We start from the raw sequence: 18,323 nt of genomic DNA on the forward strand, positions 1-18,323 counted from the left end.
AGGTGATAACCAAAACCTTGAAGCGCACTCGGAAGACCACCGGGAGCCAGTGCAGCTCGCGCAGGAGGGGCGTTACATGGGAGCGCCACGTCGCTCCCATCACCACCCGCGCAGCTGCACTCTGCGCCAGTTGGAGCCTCCGAGTGCTCCTCAAGGGGAGCCCCATGTAGAGAGCGTTACAGTAGTCCAGAGTATCTTATACTCTGGTGTGTCTTATACTCCGAAAAATATGGTATATATTACATATATACTACTGCATGCAGGCAGCCAAGTTCAAATCCAAGTAAGGGTATGGCTAGCTGATGAGAGCTAAATAGATTGAAATAGATCTATACTAGTCTCCCTTTATTTCTTTACCAGCGAAATATAAATTCTGCTTCCCTTTTGCCTTTCAGCTCAAATCCAGGAGCCCTCAAGAAGTCACATTCACAACAAATCATTTTACACCAAATTGATATATGTAAACAAACATTTAATATATCAGTTTTCTCTTCCCTGTGACATCTCGGTGTTATCTTCTAAAGTTCTTTCTGTATAGTTGTCATTTCTTCTATCTTGATCCTTATCCAGTCCTTAATATCAATTCATCACTAACATAATATTCTATTCCTCACATATTTATACATACTTATAGAAGTAATCATTTATATCTCTTTTCCAACCAATAATAAAAATCATTCCGTATTTTAAAATATTCTGAGTCTTTTCTATCCTTAATCATCAAAGTTAATCCACTCATTTCTGCACAATCTTTTTTTATTACTTCTTCTTCCAAAGGTATTTTCTCCTCCTATATTATGGGCACTTTTCATTTTTCTGCACATGCAGAAAAGGCTTCTCTTCTTTGTGAAGCATCTCATGTTTTCTAAGATAATACTTGCAATGAAAAAATTTCTCACTCTCCGGACATTTATTTATTGATTTTTAAAGTTTTTTTTAATTTTTGAGACAAACAAACATTTAACACATCATTCATTTCTTCCATGTGACATTTCAGTGTTATCTCCAAAAAACTGCTTCTCTTCTCTTATCTCCTCTATCTTCATACTCACCAAGTCCATTACAAAAATTTTCACTAATATAGTATTCTAGTTACAACATTTTTTTTCAAACTCTTTTCAAACTTATTTATATCTCTTTTCTAACCAATAGTAAAATTGATTCCATATCTTAAAATATTCTGAGTCTTCTCTTTCTTTTATCATCATAGATAATCTATTCATTTCTGCACAATCTAAAAAATTTTTATTACTTCTCCCTCCGATGGTATATTCTCTGCTTTCCAATTTTGTGCATAGACAATCCTTGCAGCTGTTATTACATGTATTATCAAATAAACATTTTCCTTGCTAATTTTTTCAGGTAGGATACCCAATAGTTTAATCCAATAGTTTTTAGCTTCCAGACTTGTCCACCACATATGATAATATGATGACACTGGTAATTGATGACACTTCCAACATTTAGCTGATTTTTCTTTAAACATTTTTGCTAATTTCTCAGGTGGCATATGCCATCTATAAAACATTTTATATTGATTTTCCTTATATGCAGTGGGTATCATTAATTTATAATTCCTTTCGCATAGTTGTTGCCATTTTTCCAAATCAATTGAATATCCAAAGGTTCTTCCCCAAGCTATTTTATTTTATTTTATTTTATTTTATTTCTGTACTGCCCTACTCCCGAAGGACTCAGGGCGGTGCACGGCCAAACGATAAAAACACATACATACAAAATTTAAAAGTAGAATAAAATCAAATTAAATAATTTTGGCCCCGACAAATTTAAAACCCCAAACTTTTAAAACCAATTTAAAATTGAATGTATAAAATACTAAAAGATATTTAAAAATTTAAAATCTTTTATAAAAGAGGGGGAAAATTAGGCCAGGCCGGCCTGGTGAAATAGTAAGGTCTTTAAAGCATGGCGGAAGGTGCGCAGATCCGGGATCCTCCGTATCTCTGGGGGGAGCTCGTTCCAGATAGTAGGTGCCCCCACAGAGAAGGCTCTCCCCCTGGGGGCCGCCAGTCAGCATTGTTTGGCTGACGGCACCCGGAGGAGCCCCTCTCTATGGGAGCGTACCGGCCGGTGGGAGGCTATTGGTGGTAGTAGGCGGTCCCGCAAGTACCCAGGTCCTAAGCCATGGAGCGCTTTAAAGGTGGTAACCAAAACCTTGAAGCGCACCCGGAAGACCACCGGGAGCCAGTGCAGCTCGCGCAGGAGGGGTGTTACATGGGAACGCCATGTCGCTCCCATTACCACCCGCGCGGCCGCACTCTGCGCCAGTTGGAGCCTCCGGGTGCTCCTCAAGGGGAGCCCCATGTAGAGAGCGTTGCAATAGTCCAGGCGGGAGGTGACAAGGGCATGAGTGACCATGCGTAACGAGTCCCGATCCAGAGAGGGATGCAACTGGTGAATCAGGTGAACCTGATGAAAAATCCTCCCGTTCACGGCCCTCAAGTGCTCTTCTAAGGACAGCCGTGAATCCAGGAGGACGCCCAAGTTGCGAGCCCTCTCCGTGGGGGCCAATGATTCGCCCCCAATAGTCAGTGATGGTGTCAACTGACTATATCGGGACGTCGGAAACCACAGCCACTCGGTCTTGGATGGGTTGAGCCTGAGCCTGTTCCTCCCCATCCAGATCCGTACGGCCTCCAGGCACCGGGACATCACTTCAAGGGCTATCATTGTTTCTTTTACTTGTTCCTCCTCTAATTCAATACTAAGCAAAAAATTATATTTTTTTTATTAAATTATCATCTGTTCCCATGAGTATCCTATCCAACTCAGTCTTTTCCATATAAAAACCATATAATTTAGCATTATATCGCTCAGCTAGATAAAATTGTAAATAAGCCATGGTATAACTGAAATAATGACATTTTGAAAGGATATTCCTGTGCTATTTTTTCCTGGCATATCGACAACAATCCCATTGCACCAATGCCATTTTTGAAATGTTTTGATGGGGCATTTCAGGGCTCATGTAATCTAAGGGCAGAGGACAGATAGGATACCTCAACTGTTCAAAAGAGAATGGGGGCTGTTTTGCAATTCAACTGGGTAAGCATGAAGGATACATTGTCTAACCACCCTTTAATTTTTTTCAAGCAAAATCATTGGCCAACTCATGTATGCAAAACAGCTTGGGACATTTTCTAGGCTTGGCCTGTTGGAAAGTATTGAGAGTCAAAATTCCTCTGTTTCACATTTCAACATTTCTTTTAGTTGTAAGCTGCTCCCTTGTATTCAAGTCTGGCCTCAGAATGATGATGTAGCACTTGGGGATGAAGATGCAGCCCAGGAGACCAGCACTGGAGGCCAAGATGGAAAAGATCTGAACAGCCACCATATATTTTCCTTTGGTGCTTAGGTAGGTTGGTACAAAAGTCAACCAGACACTGCAGAAGACTAGCATGCTGAAGGTGATCAGCTTGGCTTCGTTGAAAGCCCCAGGGAGATTCCTGGCTAGAAAAGCCACCGTGAAGCAGGTGGCAGCCAGGAAGCCCATGTAGCCGAGAGTGATGTAGAACATGACAACGGCCCCTTCGTTGCATTGCAGAATGATCTCTCCAGGCTGAGAGTGGAAGTCAGAGTCAGGGAAGGGGGGAGAAACTCCTAGCCAGGTGGAGCAGATGATAATTTGGACAGCAGAACAAGAAAGGATGATGGAGTTGGCCAAGCTCTTTCCCAGGCATTTCTTCACTCGGTTGCCTGGTTTTGTGGCCAGGAAAGCCAATACCACCATGATGGTTTTGGCCAAGAGAGAAGAAACAGCAACTGAGAAGATGATGCTGAACAGTGTTTGTCGGAGAAGACAGGTGGCTTTCCTTGGTTGTCCAATGAAGAGAAAAGAGGACAAGAAGCAAAGCAAGAGGGAGACCAGGAGGATGTAGGAGAGGTCCCGGTTGTTGGCTTTGACAATGGGAGTTTCTCGGTATTTAATGAATATGAATAAAACAAGGTCTGTGGTTAGGAACAAAAATAGAGCAAAAGAGACTAAGATTATGCCCAGATATTCTTGATAAGAAAGAAAGGTTAGAACTTTGGGGATACATTGGATTCGGTCTTCATTTGGATATTTATCATCTGGACACTGGGTGCATTTTTCCATATCTGAGAAAAACAAAAAGGAATATTTCTCTCACATAATACCCTTTTACCTTTCAAGCAATACTTTCTTCGGACAATAATTGATAGCATGCTTTTAAAAGCATATTGATCAAAATGCTTTGGATAAATCCAGAATCATTTCCTCTGTTGTTACCCACCTTCTTGAGTGGAGATGGTCCCCTCTGGACAAGGAATGCAGTCGTAGCAGCAAACTGGCTCTCCTTCTCGAGCCCGCTTGACAAATCCAGGACGACAACTTTCCACACAAATTGATTGAGGAAGAGACTAAGAAGAAAAATAAAACAAGGAATGACAAGGAAAATGTGTTAGGACTCCTATTCATTCAAAATGGACATGTACTGACAATTCACCAAGTAGTCTCTAGGATTTACTTAGGTAAGTATGAAATCTGTAACTATATCACATTGCCAGAGAGTATTTTTCTATTTAATGAAATCTGGAAGGATGGAATTGAAAAAAATTTAAGCATTAAATGAAAACCAGTGGGTTCCTTCTCATGGCCTCCGTTCTTCATATATCCATGATTTTAAATTTTGGTGTTATATTCCTAATAAATTTTGGAATAAACTTTATTCTAAATAATATTCATTAAAATTTTATTCTATTCAATTTATTAAAATATGCATAACTGTGATGAAGAAAGAAACCGCTGACAAGTAGGTTTGGAAAAGTTTTGTTCTGGAATCCATGTAACATTGCAAAAGTGTTCTCCTTTGAACATAGTCAAAAATGAATTTTCAAAAAAAAAAAAAAAAAAACCTGCTTACCAATTAGTGCTATCAACTTAGAAGGGAGCATTCTTTTTTAATTTTATTTATTTATTTATTTCATAAAATCTTGTGGCTGCTAGGCTAATGAATTTATTGCACTTAGGACTTACTGGGGAACTTACTGCACCAGAACAATTGGCAGCCACCTTCGACAAAACCCCAGAGGTCAAACAGATCCCCAAAGAATATCAGGACCTTGCGGAAGTGTTCAGCAAGGCTGAGTGTGATGTCCTACTCCCTCCCCACCGTGAGATGGAGTGTGCCATCAAAATCATTCCTGGGGCAAAACTACCTAAACCCAAATTTTATGCCATGACATGCCGGGAAATGCAAAAAATGTGCAAATACATAGACAAAAACCTAGCAAGGGGGTTCATTGAGTAAGCCAAGCCGAGGGGTCACACCCGTAAAATCTATACCTGTACTCAAACTGTTTTTGCTTTGCACAGCTTGCCTTCAAGAAGTGAGGGAGGCCAAATGTCAACTTGCGAAGCATTCCTGACCTGCTCTCGAGTTGCCATAGGTAGGGGGATGGGGAACTGAGCCTTGCAGCTGCATCAAGGAACTTGCATTTCAGTCAAAACAAAGCACACTCCAGCTGGCAATGTCAAGGTCATCTCCAGGGGGACCTACAGTGGCTGGATGGAGTGACTTCTACAATGCACGAAATTGCTTCATTGGGGAATAATAATAATAATAATAATAATAATAATAATAATAATAATAATAATAATAATAATAATAATAATAATAATAATAATAATAATTTTATTTCTATACCGCCCTTCTCCCGAAGGACTCAGGGCGGTGTACAGCCAATTTAAAAACACAAGACACAACAATAATTAAAAATTAAAATAATTAAATAGATTTGGCCGATTTAAAACCCCAAAAATTTTAAATACCCCAATTTAAAATTATTAAGTTGATAGCCCGGCCTGGCGGAACAACAGGGTCTTCAATGCGCAATGAAACACCCGGAGGTCGGAGATCTTGCGTATTTCCGGGGGCAGTTCATTCCACAGGGCTGGGGCTCCCACAGAGAAGGCCCTCCCCCTGGGTGTCGCCAGCCGACATAACTTGGCTGATGGCACCCTGAGGAGACCCTCTCTGTGGGAGCGGACTGGTCGGTGGGAGGCTATTGGTGGCAGAAGACGGTCTCGAAGGTACCCGGGTCCTATGCCATGGAGCGCTTTAAAGGTGGTAACCAACACCTTGAATCGCACCCGGAAGACCACTGGGAGCCAGTGCAGCTCGCGCAGGAGGGGTGTCACGCGGGCACAACGAGTTGCGCCCATAACCACCCGTGCGGCCGCATTCTGGACCAGTTGGAGCCTCCGAGTGCTCTTCAAGGGGAGCCCCATGTAGAGAGCATTACAATAGTCCAGCCGGGAGGTGACAAGGGCATGAGTGACTGTGCGCAAGGCACCCCGGTCCAGAAAGGGCTGCAACTGGCGGATCAGGCGAACCTGATAAAAGGCCCCCCTGGCCACGGCCGTCATATGCTCTTCTAAAGACAGCCGTGCATCCAGGAGGACACCCAGATTGCGAGCCCTCTCTGTGGGGGGCAAAGATTCACCCCCAATAGTCAGCGATGGCACCTGCTGACTATATCGGGACGCCGGCAGCCACAGCCACTCAGTCTTGGACGGGTTGAGTCTGAGCCTGTTCCTCCCCATCCAGACCCGCACGGCCTCCAGGCAGCGAGACATCACATCAAGGGCATCGTTGGGGTGGTCTGGAGTGGAAATGTACAGCTGAGTATCATCAGCGTACAGATGACACTTCACCCCAAAACCACGGATGATCTCACCCAGTGGCTTCACATAAATGTTGAACAGAAGGGGCGAGAGGACCGACCCTTGTGACTGATGACACACCTTGGGGGAAGGGGGAAACAGGGTCAGAGCCAAGGTGCAAATTAAGTGAGGTCAGAGTTGGCTTCACTTGGTTCGTGCCGACATGAAGCTCCTAATAAATATCTGGATTTCTTTTGAAGCTTGTCTTGAGGCTCATGATTTAATTAGGGCATTAAGGTTTTGAAAAACAGAGATAAGATGCCAAAATTTCACCCACTTTGTTGAGCAACTTTAGCTCTGACTTAGCATCTTTCAAGAAAATAAAGCTCTGAGTTTTAAATGCCCCCAGTAGCCTTTCGATGGGATCCTTTTTGGGGAGAACCAACAAGGCCACGATGCCCAGATCTGCTGCTATCTCTCCATTTTGGTCCATGTAGAGTCTAAATTGGGAAAGATTGCAAAACTCATTCTTCTCCAGAAAGGGATGAAACTAAAAAATAAAAATGAAAAATGAAAGTTAAAAGATAAGATGAATGAAAAATGATGGATAAATGATTGTACATGTAAATGTGTTTATGAAAAATAAAAATAAAAATAAAAATTGAAAAAAAAAACCAGAAAGGGATGAAACTAGAATGGAAACATCCAAGAATTTTAAAGGCAGAAACCTCGGTTTCTTATCTCACGTGATCTTTTCACATTTGATTCATTCTTCTGCAGTTGTATGACTTGCAACTATTGTTCTCTAACTTCAAAGTATGCTTAATAAGAAGAAAAGTGTCACCACTATCTTCATAAGTGAAGGAAAAAGGTTCAGCAAAATTTCCCAATCATATATTGACAGAATTTATATTAACAAAATACAATTGGCACAACTGATCATGTATAGGGAACATTGTAACATAGGTATCAAATAAATTGAACAATACAAAAAAGAGATGATTCATAATCTCATTTGGTGATGACCCAAAAGCATGGATTTTCAAGATGAAAATTGCCGGTCAAAACTTCTCCCTAATAGACCAGATGGGAAACAAGAGCAAATGAGTTAATTCTACTTTTTTTGAAGGCTACACTGAGAGAAACACGCAAATCTGTAAATATAAATCTCGTAGCAATTTTTTTTTCAATATCTTTCTGATTTTCTTTCTCTGCCCATTATGCATCTGTAGGCTTATTCCCTCCTATCTAATCATTCCCTATGCACCATCTCTTTTTCCCACATATCATTATATTTCTTAATAGATTTTATGAATGCTGGTGATAATAACCTGATTTCAGCAATGTATTAAAAAAAATATTTCATGATGTGATGATTAGGAACCTAGTTATGTGAGGGCTGGATGATATGACAATTAAGTGGATAAAAAACTTTGTTAAAATTGTACTGAAACAATGTTTAATATTTTTAACCTTTCTCATAAAAATGGGGAATTAGGATTAATAACAACTCCTTAGTTCTTGGTCATCAATTTTTCTATATTGCCATCAGTACAGTAGAGCTGATAAATCTGATGGAAGATTTATACAGATCTTTAGAAAAACTAATTTCACCTCATTCAAACAATGCCAAGTTTACAGAAAAATATTTATGATTTCCTCATAGGGAGAGGTGCATCAGGAAAATGCAGTAGAAAAATATCTGAGCTTTAGCAACATGGACTTGATAAATTATAGAACTTTAATCATACACTGGAAGAGGGACAAGGGATACCAAATTTGGTAAGTATATTTGTGAAAGTACCGTAGTTTTCAGAGTATAAAATGCACCTTTTTCCCCCCCAAAAAAAGAGGGTGAAAATCTGATGTGTCTTATACTCCGAATGTAGCCCTACCCAGCCTCTCAAGCCTCAGAAATGAAGCTTCAGGAAAAAAGCCTCCAAACAGAGCTTCAGAAAGAAAAAGCCTCTGGAAGAAGCTTAAAAAAAAGAGTCTCCGCAACAGAGCTTCAGCTCAGATGCTTTTTTTTCTGAAGCTCTGTTTCGGAGGCTTTCGGAGGCAGGAAAAAAAGTTTTTTCTGAAACAGAGTCTTAGAAGTTTCAGAGGCTGAAAAAAAAGCAAGGCACAGGGCTCACAACCAATGAACCTGTTGCTAAAATTTAGAGCCTTGGTAGTACAGGGGTTTAAGGCACCCTGTTATTAAGCTTATTAAGACCAGCTGCCTGAAATTACTGCAGGGTTCGAATCTCGCCAAGGCTCAAGGTTGACTCAGCCTTCCATCCTTTCTAAGGTAGGTGAAATGAGGACCCAGTTTGTGGGGGCAATAAGCTGACTTTGTATAAAATATACAAAAGGATGAAGGCTATTGCTGAGCACATTGTGAGCCGCCCTGAGTCTTCGGAGAAGGGCGGCATATAAATCAAATTAAAAAAAAAAAATCACCTCTGGGAACAGGTGATTGGGGGTATTCTGGGAGGCTTATCCACCCACCAATCAGCTTTTTTCTTATTTTCCTCTTCAAAAACTAAGGTGCGTCTTATAATACTCCGAAAAATAGAGTAATCTTGAAATAGTAGTTGTTGGCAAATCAAATTTCAGTCAGCAGTAAGATGCTGATACAAAGAAGATAAATGCATCTATAAAAATATCAGGACATGAATATTCTGGTTTTGGGAGATACCATCTCACATACAGTTCTTCTGGAGGCACCATGCTTGGAGAAGAAGCATTGCACAAACCCTGAATCAGGTTTAGGGAAAAGTGAAGAAGCCAAGGAAGAAATCAAAAGGACTGCTCTTAGCCTTCAGGAAAGACTACAAGGAGTAGAGCTAGGTTGCTCTATGGCAACAGATAATAACAAGACTGGGAGCAGCTTTCCAACTTATAAAATATTCAGTTGGAAAAGGGAGGTTACAAAACTCTTCCACTAACTGAAAGATGTTAAACAGAAGCTTAATATTTTCTCACTGTTATTCCAGGGTGTCAGACATGGTAACATGAATTCAGTCACAAGAAAGATTTTGGCTGAATGAGAGGAAAATGTTCTAAAAGGCAGAACCAGGGATGAAATCCAGCAGGTTCTGACAGGTTTTGGAGAACCAGAAACGGAAATTTTGAGTAGTTCGGAGAACCAGCAAATACCACCTCTGACTGGTCCCAGAGTGGGTAGGGAATGAATATTTTGCAATATTCTTCTCCTGGAATGGGATGGAAATGGAGATTTTGTAGTATCCTTCCCCTCCCACTCCCACCAAGCCATGCCCTCAGAACCGGTAGTAAAAAAAAAATTGAATTTCACCACTGGGTGGAACCATTTTAGAACTGAACCAATAAAGCAGAAAACTTCAGTCTCCATTTCTCTGATTTGCCTTTATGCAAAGATAGAGGATCCATCAATCAGAAAAGCTTTAACTGGGTTTCCTGCAGACAGGAGGGGTTGGGCTAAGTGGTCTCAGGGTCTCCTTCAGATTGATAAATGTAAAATTCTATAATGCTAACCACCTCCATCCATATCTATACATACTGGCATTTATTTTAAAATGCATGCATCCTTTTTAAAATTAGCAGTGGTTAATATGAAAATCTTTTTTAGTATAGGCTGTTTGGAAAATTATCCTCCCATGTGATTAGATTGGCCAAATCTGTTGGCCTTTTGTAGCACAAATAGGTTGAGAAGATTCTTCTGCTTCTCCTTTGAATTCTCAAAAGTAACTAGGTTTTAAGGAGCCTTCTCAGGACTCTGTACCTGCCATGGCTGTAGCCTTGAATTGCCCAAGATCTCTTCCCCTTCTTTCCTTTTCCTCCTGGAATTGGAGGAATACGCAGCATTCAAGGCATGGACCAGAGTCTTAACAAAACTGTAATAATGTTCATCATTTGTGATATGGAAATTGCTCTCATCCTTTTGGGCCCCCAGTGGCAATTTCTCAGTGCATCGTCTCCGGCCTTTGACAGAAAAAACATGCTTTGAAAGAGAACATTCAAAAGACTCATCTTCAAAATTGGGGCTTAGAAAGAAATAGGGTTCAAAGGCCTCATCTTTTGGCCTTTTATTTGGTAAAAAAGAAAATGTCCAAATACTATGGATGTATTTGAGAAGTCTGTGCTTTTTCATTTCATATGTTCCCAAACCTGTCATGAGCCAGACTTTCCCTTCAATGGATCCTGGAAAACCTTCAAGGGTTAAATGGAAAGGAAGGATTCTGTCCCAAATGGGATCATATTCTGCAAAATGAACAAAGACGTTGACCTGTCTCCACTTAGACATGGCTTCCCTGAAGGATTTTGTGGGTGTAGTTGTTGAGAATTGTTGTGATATAACAACACAAATTTCATTCCTGACAAGCAAAGGAGTAAAAATTCTCATGAAATTGTCTCCTTTCTCTGTGTCTGAAGCAAAGAGACCAATCAGGGTCCATCTGAAATAGAGGAGAAGTTGGACAATTCCTGGATACTGAAAACCTTCTTTGGGGAACGTCCGGTGGAAAAAAGGAAACTGACTTTTTTCACTCAGAGCCTCTGAAGCAGTTTCAAGACTAATCTGAAAAAATGATAAGACAATACAGTAAAAAACATACAGTATATGTTTTATCAATAGTAGATAAGAGAATCCGTTTCGATTCTTTTCATGAATCTGAAAAATTGACATTTTCATTACTTTGTCTAAGATCATACGGAAAACATGAGCTTTCCATCACTCCTTAATTTCCAGTTACCCAGAAGTTCCTTTTTATTGAAATAGAAATAGAATAATAGAATTGGAAGGGATCTTGGAGGTCTTCTAGTCCAATCCCCTGCCCAGGCAGGAAACCATACACCACTTCAGACAAATGGTTATCCAACATCTTCTTAAAAATTTCCAGTGTTGGAGCATTCATAACTACTGTAGGCAAGTTGTTCCACTTATTAATTGTTCTCATTGTCAGGAAATTTCTCCTTAGTTCTAAGTTGCTTCTCTCCTTGCTTAATTTCCACCCATTGCTTCTTGTCCTACCCACAGGTGCTTTGGAGAATAGTTTGACTTCCTCTTCTTTGTAGCAACCCCCAAGATACTGGAACACTGCTATCATGTCTCCCCTAGTCCTTCAGTCTTTAGCCTTCAGTCCCCTGATCATCTTTGTTGCTCTTCTCTGCACTCTTTCTCAACGTCTTTTTTACATCATGGCGACCAAACTTCATTGAACACAAAGTTCAGCTCACTTCACAAGTCTGTAGTAGAAGCCCCCTAAGCAATGAGGATGGTGTTATGAGAGGATTTGTTGTTTTGATCCTTGCTCCCTCCCCACTCCTAATTTTTGGCTATGATACCTACAATTCTATAGACAAGATATAGTTGGATCTATCACCCATCCACTACCACTCTACTCAATTTATCAGATAGAGAAATAAACACACAAACCTGTGAGACTTTGTAGAGGCCGACTAATGTTGACATCTGGATAGAGATGTCCCTTTCATCTCCATCAACCAGAGTCAATAGGTTGTCCTTCCTTCCACAGCTGTAGTTGGGAACATTGGCTTCTCCAGCAGAGAGAATGTCCAGCAAGGCATCTGAAGTGCCAAGTGTGTTCAAATAGTTGTCATGGATGTTGTAGCCAAGTGTGAGATTGTGCAAGAGCTGGGGAGTTTTGTTGACAACTTGAATATTGAAAATAAAGTATAATAATCTTGATTTATCATAAGGTAAACTAGTGTAAAAAAAATATCATGTTGATATCAGCATCTTCAACAGCAATAACAAAATCTTTCTTTCTATTTAATACATTACTTTTCTCCACAAACCTATTGAATCTTAAGCCAGTATTGACTCAAAACCATCAGCAAACTATTCTCACCCATCAAAATTTAATTTTAAATTTTGACTGTTGGTAAGAGAAGATGAAGATATTTCCCCACCATGTTAAGTTTCACAAATCCACCATAATATGTAGCAATACCAATTTTCCTCAGCCCAGGAACCATTGCAAAATAATTCAATCGTTCAAGCAAAATCATCATAAATGGAAGAGGATTTTTGATAAGTGACCTAGAAAAGCCATTCTAAAAATAAATTGTCTATTCCTATAAGGATTAGGAAAAGAATATCAATAAGTGGGTTAGAAAACTGTGGAAACAAAAGAAAACAATTCAGGATTGGAAGGGCTCCAAATGAAGAGAATTTGAATGTTCATCACACTGTATGACTTACAAGTCAGACTGATTATAAGGAGCCTTGTTGAAAAGCAATACTGTATGTGGTATTTCTGTTGCAGTGATGACTATACTAATGAGATGGTCTCCTGGTCTGTAGTAGCTCCATGGTTTTTCTCCATCCTGGTGTTCCAAACTCAGTGGGCACTTGATTCCAAGGTTCCTAGAGATTGGCAGAGACACTAGCAGCATCAGAAGCAGAAGGAGGAGGTTCATAATACATAGAGATGAATCAACCCCTTTGCTGTTTCTGAATAAGAATCCAAAGGACTCTCACAAGATGAAAATGCCAGTAGCTTTCCTGAATCAGACAGAGACAAACCAAGCTTCATCTGGCAAGGAGAGAAAATACATTCAAGAGTACATCTCCTTCTTGTTCCAAAACGTGTTCCAAAGAGAGCATTACCTGAAGCATTTATCCTTCTCTGACACAAGATCCCTCCCTTATTCCTTCAGTCACATTTTTACATCAAAGCAATCACTGGAATAGTAGCAGAAGAGATCTCAAAGACCAATTGGTGAAAATTACAGTAAGACACAACTTCCCTTCTGGGAATCCTGAACTTCTTCAAAGGCTCCATTTGCAGAGGAGTAATTGGAAAAAAACATGCTATAGAAAAATCACAGCTATACCCCTTGGGAGCATTGTTCTGTAGTGGTTGTGGTCCTTCTTGTCAGGACATGTCCAGAAAGTGAAGCTGAAGTAGATAATTCAATATCTTTGTCTTTCAACATGGCCTCTTGTCTCCAAAGACTGCTGGGGAGGTAACTCAGAGTTATGGAGTTTGACGCCACACTTGGTTGATGACACTTAACTCTAATCTTGCCTGTCTTGTAATACCAAGAAAGCAATCAGTCGCCTTGAAATGTGTCTAAAATTAAGAGTAGAGTCCTTTGTAATTTTCTGTAAGAAATTCTAAATTGGACTGATTTTTAGGATTCCTTGTGCCTAAAGTGAAATTTCAATCTGAGTTGTGTGGTGGCCTAGTGGTGAAGACACTCGCCTCTTGGCGAGTTGGATAGTTGAGAATTCAATATTAGGTAGCAGCAGATGGTTCTCTCCTAGAGCACAAAGAAAATATATCTGCTGTGAACTCTATGTAAGCATCAGGAAGGAAGGGCATCTGACCAGTAAATGCTCAGCTCCATCCAGTCACCCTGACTCTACTCTGAATAAATAAATACTAAAGGTAAAGGTTCCAGTGGTGAAATTCAGATTTTTTTTACTACTAGGGTTTTGGGTGTGGCTTGGTGAACATGGCTTGGTGGGCGTGGAAGGGAAGGATATTGTAAAATCTCCATTCCCACCCCACTCTGGGGCCAGCCAGAGGTGGTATTTGCCAGTTCTCTGAATTACTCAAAATTTCTGCTACTGGTTCTCCGAAACCTGTCAGAACCTGCTGGATTTCACCCCTGAAATGTGCCCCTCGCACATATGTTAGAGGATGGTGCTAATCTCTGTTTCAAAGCCAAAGAGCCTGTCTGAAGATGCCTCCGTGGTCATGTGGCCAGCATGACTAAACACAAAAAGGCACAGGGAATGCAGTTACCTTCCCATCAAAGGTGGTCCCTATTTGTCTACTTGCATTTTTTATGTGCTTTCAAACTGCTAGGTTGGCAGAAGCTGGGACAAGTAACTAGAGTTCACTCTGTTAGGCGGCACTAGGGATTCAAACCGCTGAACTACTGACTTTTCTATCAACAAGCTCAGCATCTTAGCCATTGAGCCACCGTGTCTCCCATATCCTCCCATATCCAGGTGGTTTTGCTTCTTGCTGACAGAAACTTGGCCACAGGGAGTGTGTATCTGCTCATTATGCCCAGTCATTGCACCTCTTCTTATTTACCACTACACTGTGAGAAAGAGGTTGCAGAACATTATAGGTAGCCAATGTGGTTGCAATCTGAGAGAGGATTTCAGTCACAGTCCCTTTGAGGATAATGAAAAGGTCCTTCTCCCTTCCACAGCTTTACTTAAGAACTTGGCAGAGGTGGGATTCACTTACCTTCTGTATCAGTTCGCGAATGCGAGCACTCCACTGCACATGCACAGAAGTCGCACATTTTTTTAAATTTTTTAATTTATTTTTTTAATTTGATTTATATGCCGCCATTCTCCAGAGACTCAGGGAGGCTTACAATGCGTTAAGCAATAGCCTTCATACTTTTGTATATTTATACAAAGTCAGCTTATTGCCCCCACAAACTGGGTCCTCATTTCACCTACCTTAGAAAGGATGGAAGGCTGAGTCAACCTTGAACCTTGGAGAGATTCGAACCAGCAGTAATTGCAGGCAGCTGTGTTAATAACAGGGTGCTTAGACCACTGTACTATCAAGGCTCTTCTGCATTATGTCCGGGTGGGCAGCTTTGTGAATTGCTTCGGGAAATTGGGGAAAAAGAACGCCGGAAAATGCGATGCATGGAGGCAATGATGTTTTTCCTCCCCAATTCCCCAAAGCGATTCGCAAAGCCGCCCACCCTCCTTTTCCTTTTCTGCAGTCTCACTTTCTCTTCCCTCCTGGCCAGATCCATCTCCTGGGCCAGGAGCAGAAGCTGACCGCCCTCAGCCTGGGTAGGCTGGAGAAGGGTCAGCCTGGGTGGCGAGCACCTTGCCTCACACCTTTCCACGCAGAAGCACCCACTTTGCAAAACCATTGCCTCCATGCATCGCATTTTCCGGCGTTTTCCTCCCCGATTCTCCAATGCAATTTGCAGAGCTGCGCTTCCTCCTTCTTGGTGACTAAAGGGGAAGAAGAAAACTCTGGGCACGTTGAGAAAGCACATTCTCCTGTTGCTGGAAGAAGGTCGAAGTTGGTTTTCCCCCTCCCCTTTCTTTCTTAAAATGAACTGCACTGCTTTTCTGACTCATTGATAAATGATCCTGGGAGAAAGCAGCAGCCACTGCTGATCCATTTTGGGTGGTCAAAATGCCAAGTGGCTGTGGGAGCTGAGACATTTCTCCTTCACACCGCCCCCCCCAACCCCCCAGCTGCTCAGTGCAGTTCAGTTTAAGAGAGCAAAGGGGGGAAAATCAACCTCGATTGCGACTGGAGTCCCTCTAGGCATGAAGACCATTTGGGAGGAAAAGGTGGTTGAGGAGAGAGGAGTGCAGGAACAAGGTGCAAGGACAGGGGATGGGGGAGGCTGCAGGAGAAGCAGCCCTTCTCCCCTTTTTCCAGCAACAAGAGTTTGTGTGTTCTCAGCGTGCCCAGAGTTTTCTTCCTCCCCTTTAGCCACCGAGAGTCCGAGTTCTCCCAGGATCTGCCTGGAAGCAGCTCCAGCAGTTCTGATGGCTGCCTTCATAATGTGCGAGGACTGGAGATCCCCACCCCCTATAGCAGCAGACTTCTAACTCCTGAGAAAAGAGCCTCGGTGGTGCAGCGGACTAAAGTGCTGTTAAGTGCTAGCACTTAGCTGCCAGCTGCCTGCAATTAGTGTAAGTCTGAATCTCACCAGGCTCAAGGTTGACTCAGCCTTCCATCCTTTCGAGGTAGATAAATTGAGGACCCAGATTGTGGGAGCAATAAGCCAACTTTGTATAGAACAACACCGCTGGGGTGGGGGTGAAAGCCCTAATAAACAGGTATATACAAAAAAAAGTATGTAGGCTCTTGCTATAATGCATTGTAAACCACCCTGAGTCTACGGAGAAGGGCGGCATATAAATTGGACTAATAAATAAATAAATAACTGCCCCCATGAAAATCATCTCCCACCCTACCCAGTCCAGTTAAATAGATAGGATTTGTTTTAAACTGATAAAAAGATCTGTGCTACATGTTATCAAAATCCAAATGGAAGTGAGGACGTCGCTGAGCCTGATGCTGGTAGGCAGAGGCAGAATTCTTTTTTTCTTTTCTTGTTTACCTCCCCCAAAATTAAGGTGCATCTTATACTCTGGTGCGTCTTATACTCCAAAAAATATGGTATATATTACATATATACTACTACATGCAGGCAGCCAAGTTCAAATCCAAGTAAGGGTATGGCTAGCTGATGAGAGCTAAATAGATTGAAATAGATCTATACTAGCCTCCCTTTATTTCTTTACCAGTGAAATATAAATTCTGCTTCCTTTTTGCCTTTCAGCTCCAATCCAGGAGCCCTCAAGAAGTCACATTCACAACAAATCATTTTACACCAAATTGATATATGTAAACAAACATTTAATATATCAGTTTTCTCTTCCCTGTGACATCTTGGTGTTATCTTCTGAAGTTCTTTCTGTATAGTTGTCATTTCTTCTATCTTGATCCTTATCCAGTCCTTAATATCAATTCATCACTAACATAATATTCTATTCCTCACATATTTATACATACTTATATAAGTAATCATTTATATCTCTTTTCCAACCAATAATAAAAATCATTCCGTATTTTAAAATATTCTGAGTCTTTTCTATCCTTAATCATCAAAGTTAATCTACTCATTTCTGCACAATCTTTTTTTATTACTTCTTCTTCCAAAGGTATTTTCTCCTCCTACATTATGGGCACTTTTCATTTTTCTGCAGATGCAGAAAAGGCTTCTCTTCTTTGTGAAGCATCTCATGTTTTCTAAGATAATACTTGCAATGAAAAAATTTCTCACTCTCCGGACATTTATTTATTGATTTTTAAAGTTTTTTTTTTTAATTTTTGAGACAAACAAACATTTAACACATCATTCATTAATTCCATGTGACATTTCGGTGTTATCTCCAAAAAACTGCTTCTCTTCTCTTATCTCCTCTATCTTCATACTCACCAAGTCCATTACAAAAATTTTCACTAATATAGTATTCTAGTTACAACATTTTTTTCAAACTCTTTTAACACTTATTTATATCTCTTTTCTAATCAATAGTAAAATTGATTCCATATCTTAAAATATTCTGAGTCTTCTCTTTCTTTTATCATCATAGATAATCTATTCATTTCTGCACAATCTAAAAAAATTTTATTACTTCTCCCTCCGGTGGTATATTCTCTGCTTTCCAATTTTGTGCATAGACAATCCTTGCAGCTGTTATTACATGTATTATCAAATAAACATTTTCCTTGCTAATTTTTTCAGGTAGGATACCCAATAGGAACAGCTCTGGTTTAAATTTGATACATTGATGTATCATTTCCTCCAACCAAGGCTTAAATTTAATCCAATAGTTTTTAGCTTCTGGACATGTCCACCACATATGATAATATGATCCTGGTAATTGATGACACTTCCAACATTTAGCTGATTTTTCTTTAAACATTTTTGCTAATTTCTCAGGTGGCATATGCCATCTATAAAACATTTTATATTGATTTTCCTTATATGCAGTGGATATCATTAATTTATAATTCCTTTCCCATAGTTGTTGCCATTTTCCCAAATCAATTGAATATCCAAAGTTTCTTCCCCAAGCTATCATTGTTTCTTTTACTTGTTCCTCCTCTAATTCAATACTAAGCAAAAAAATTATAATTTTTTTTATTAAATTATCATCTGTTCCCATGAG

General features: G+C 40.4%; 1 protein-coding gene across 1 annotated transcript; it reads right to left on the reverse strand.

Annotated features, from left to right (window-relative positions):
- Window positions 1-3,208: 3,208 nt before the first annotated feature.
- LOC139309932 (vomeronasal type-2 receptor 26-like) lies at window positions 3,209-15,622 on the reverse strand. Its single transcript, XM_070934114.1, has 7 exons — window positions 15,459-15,622; window positions 12,834-12,998; window positions 12,045-12,333; window positions 10,392-11,186; window positions 6,984-7,196; window positions 4,275-4,401; window positions 3,209-4,119 (listed from the first exon to the last, which is right to left on the reverse strand). The coding sequence occupies exons 1-7, from the start codon at window positions 15,620-15,622 to the stop codon at window positions 3,209-3,211; spliced, it is 2,664 nt and encodes an 887-aa protein (XP_070790215.1).
- Window positions 15,623-18,323: the final 2,701 nt, after the last annotated feature.

This window comes from Pituophis catenifer, unplaced genomic scaffold (assembly GCF_029215685.1).
Source record: "Pituophis catenifer annectens isolate HBS135680 unplaced genomic scaffold, rPitCat1.0.hap2 SCAF_2, whole genome shotgun sequence".
Lineage (NCBI taxonomy): Eukaryota > Metazoa > Chordata > Lepidosauria > Squamata > Colubridae > Pituophis > Pituophis catenifer.

Coding starts and splice junctions, on each gene's coding strand:
- LOC139309932 (XM_070934114.1), bottom strand. CDS start 15,622: ATGTGCTTTCTCAACGTGCCCAGAGTTTTCTTCTTCCCCTTTAGTCAC. Junction 12,999..15,458: donor GGGTGCTTCTGCGTGGAAAG/GTGTGAGGCAAG, acceptor GCCAATCTCTAG/GAACCTTGGAATCAAGTGCC. Junction 4,402..6,983: donor AGCTAAAGTTGCTCAACAAA/GTGGGTGAAATT, acceptor TTTTCTTCTTAG/TCTCTTCCTCAATCAATTTG.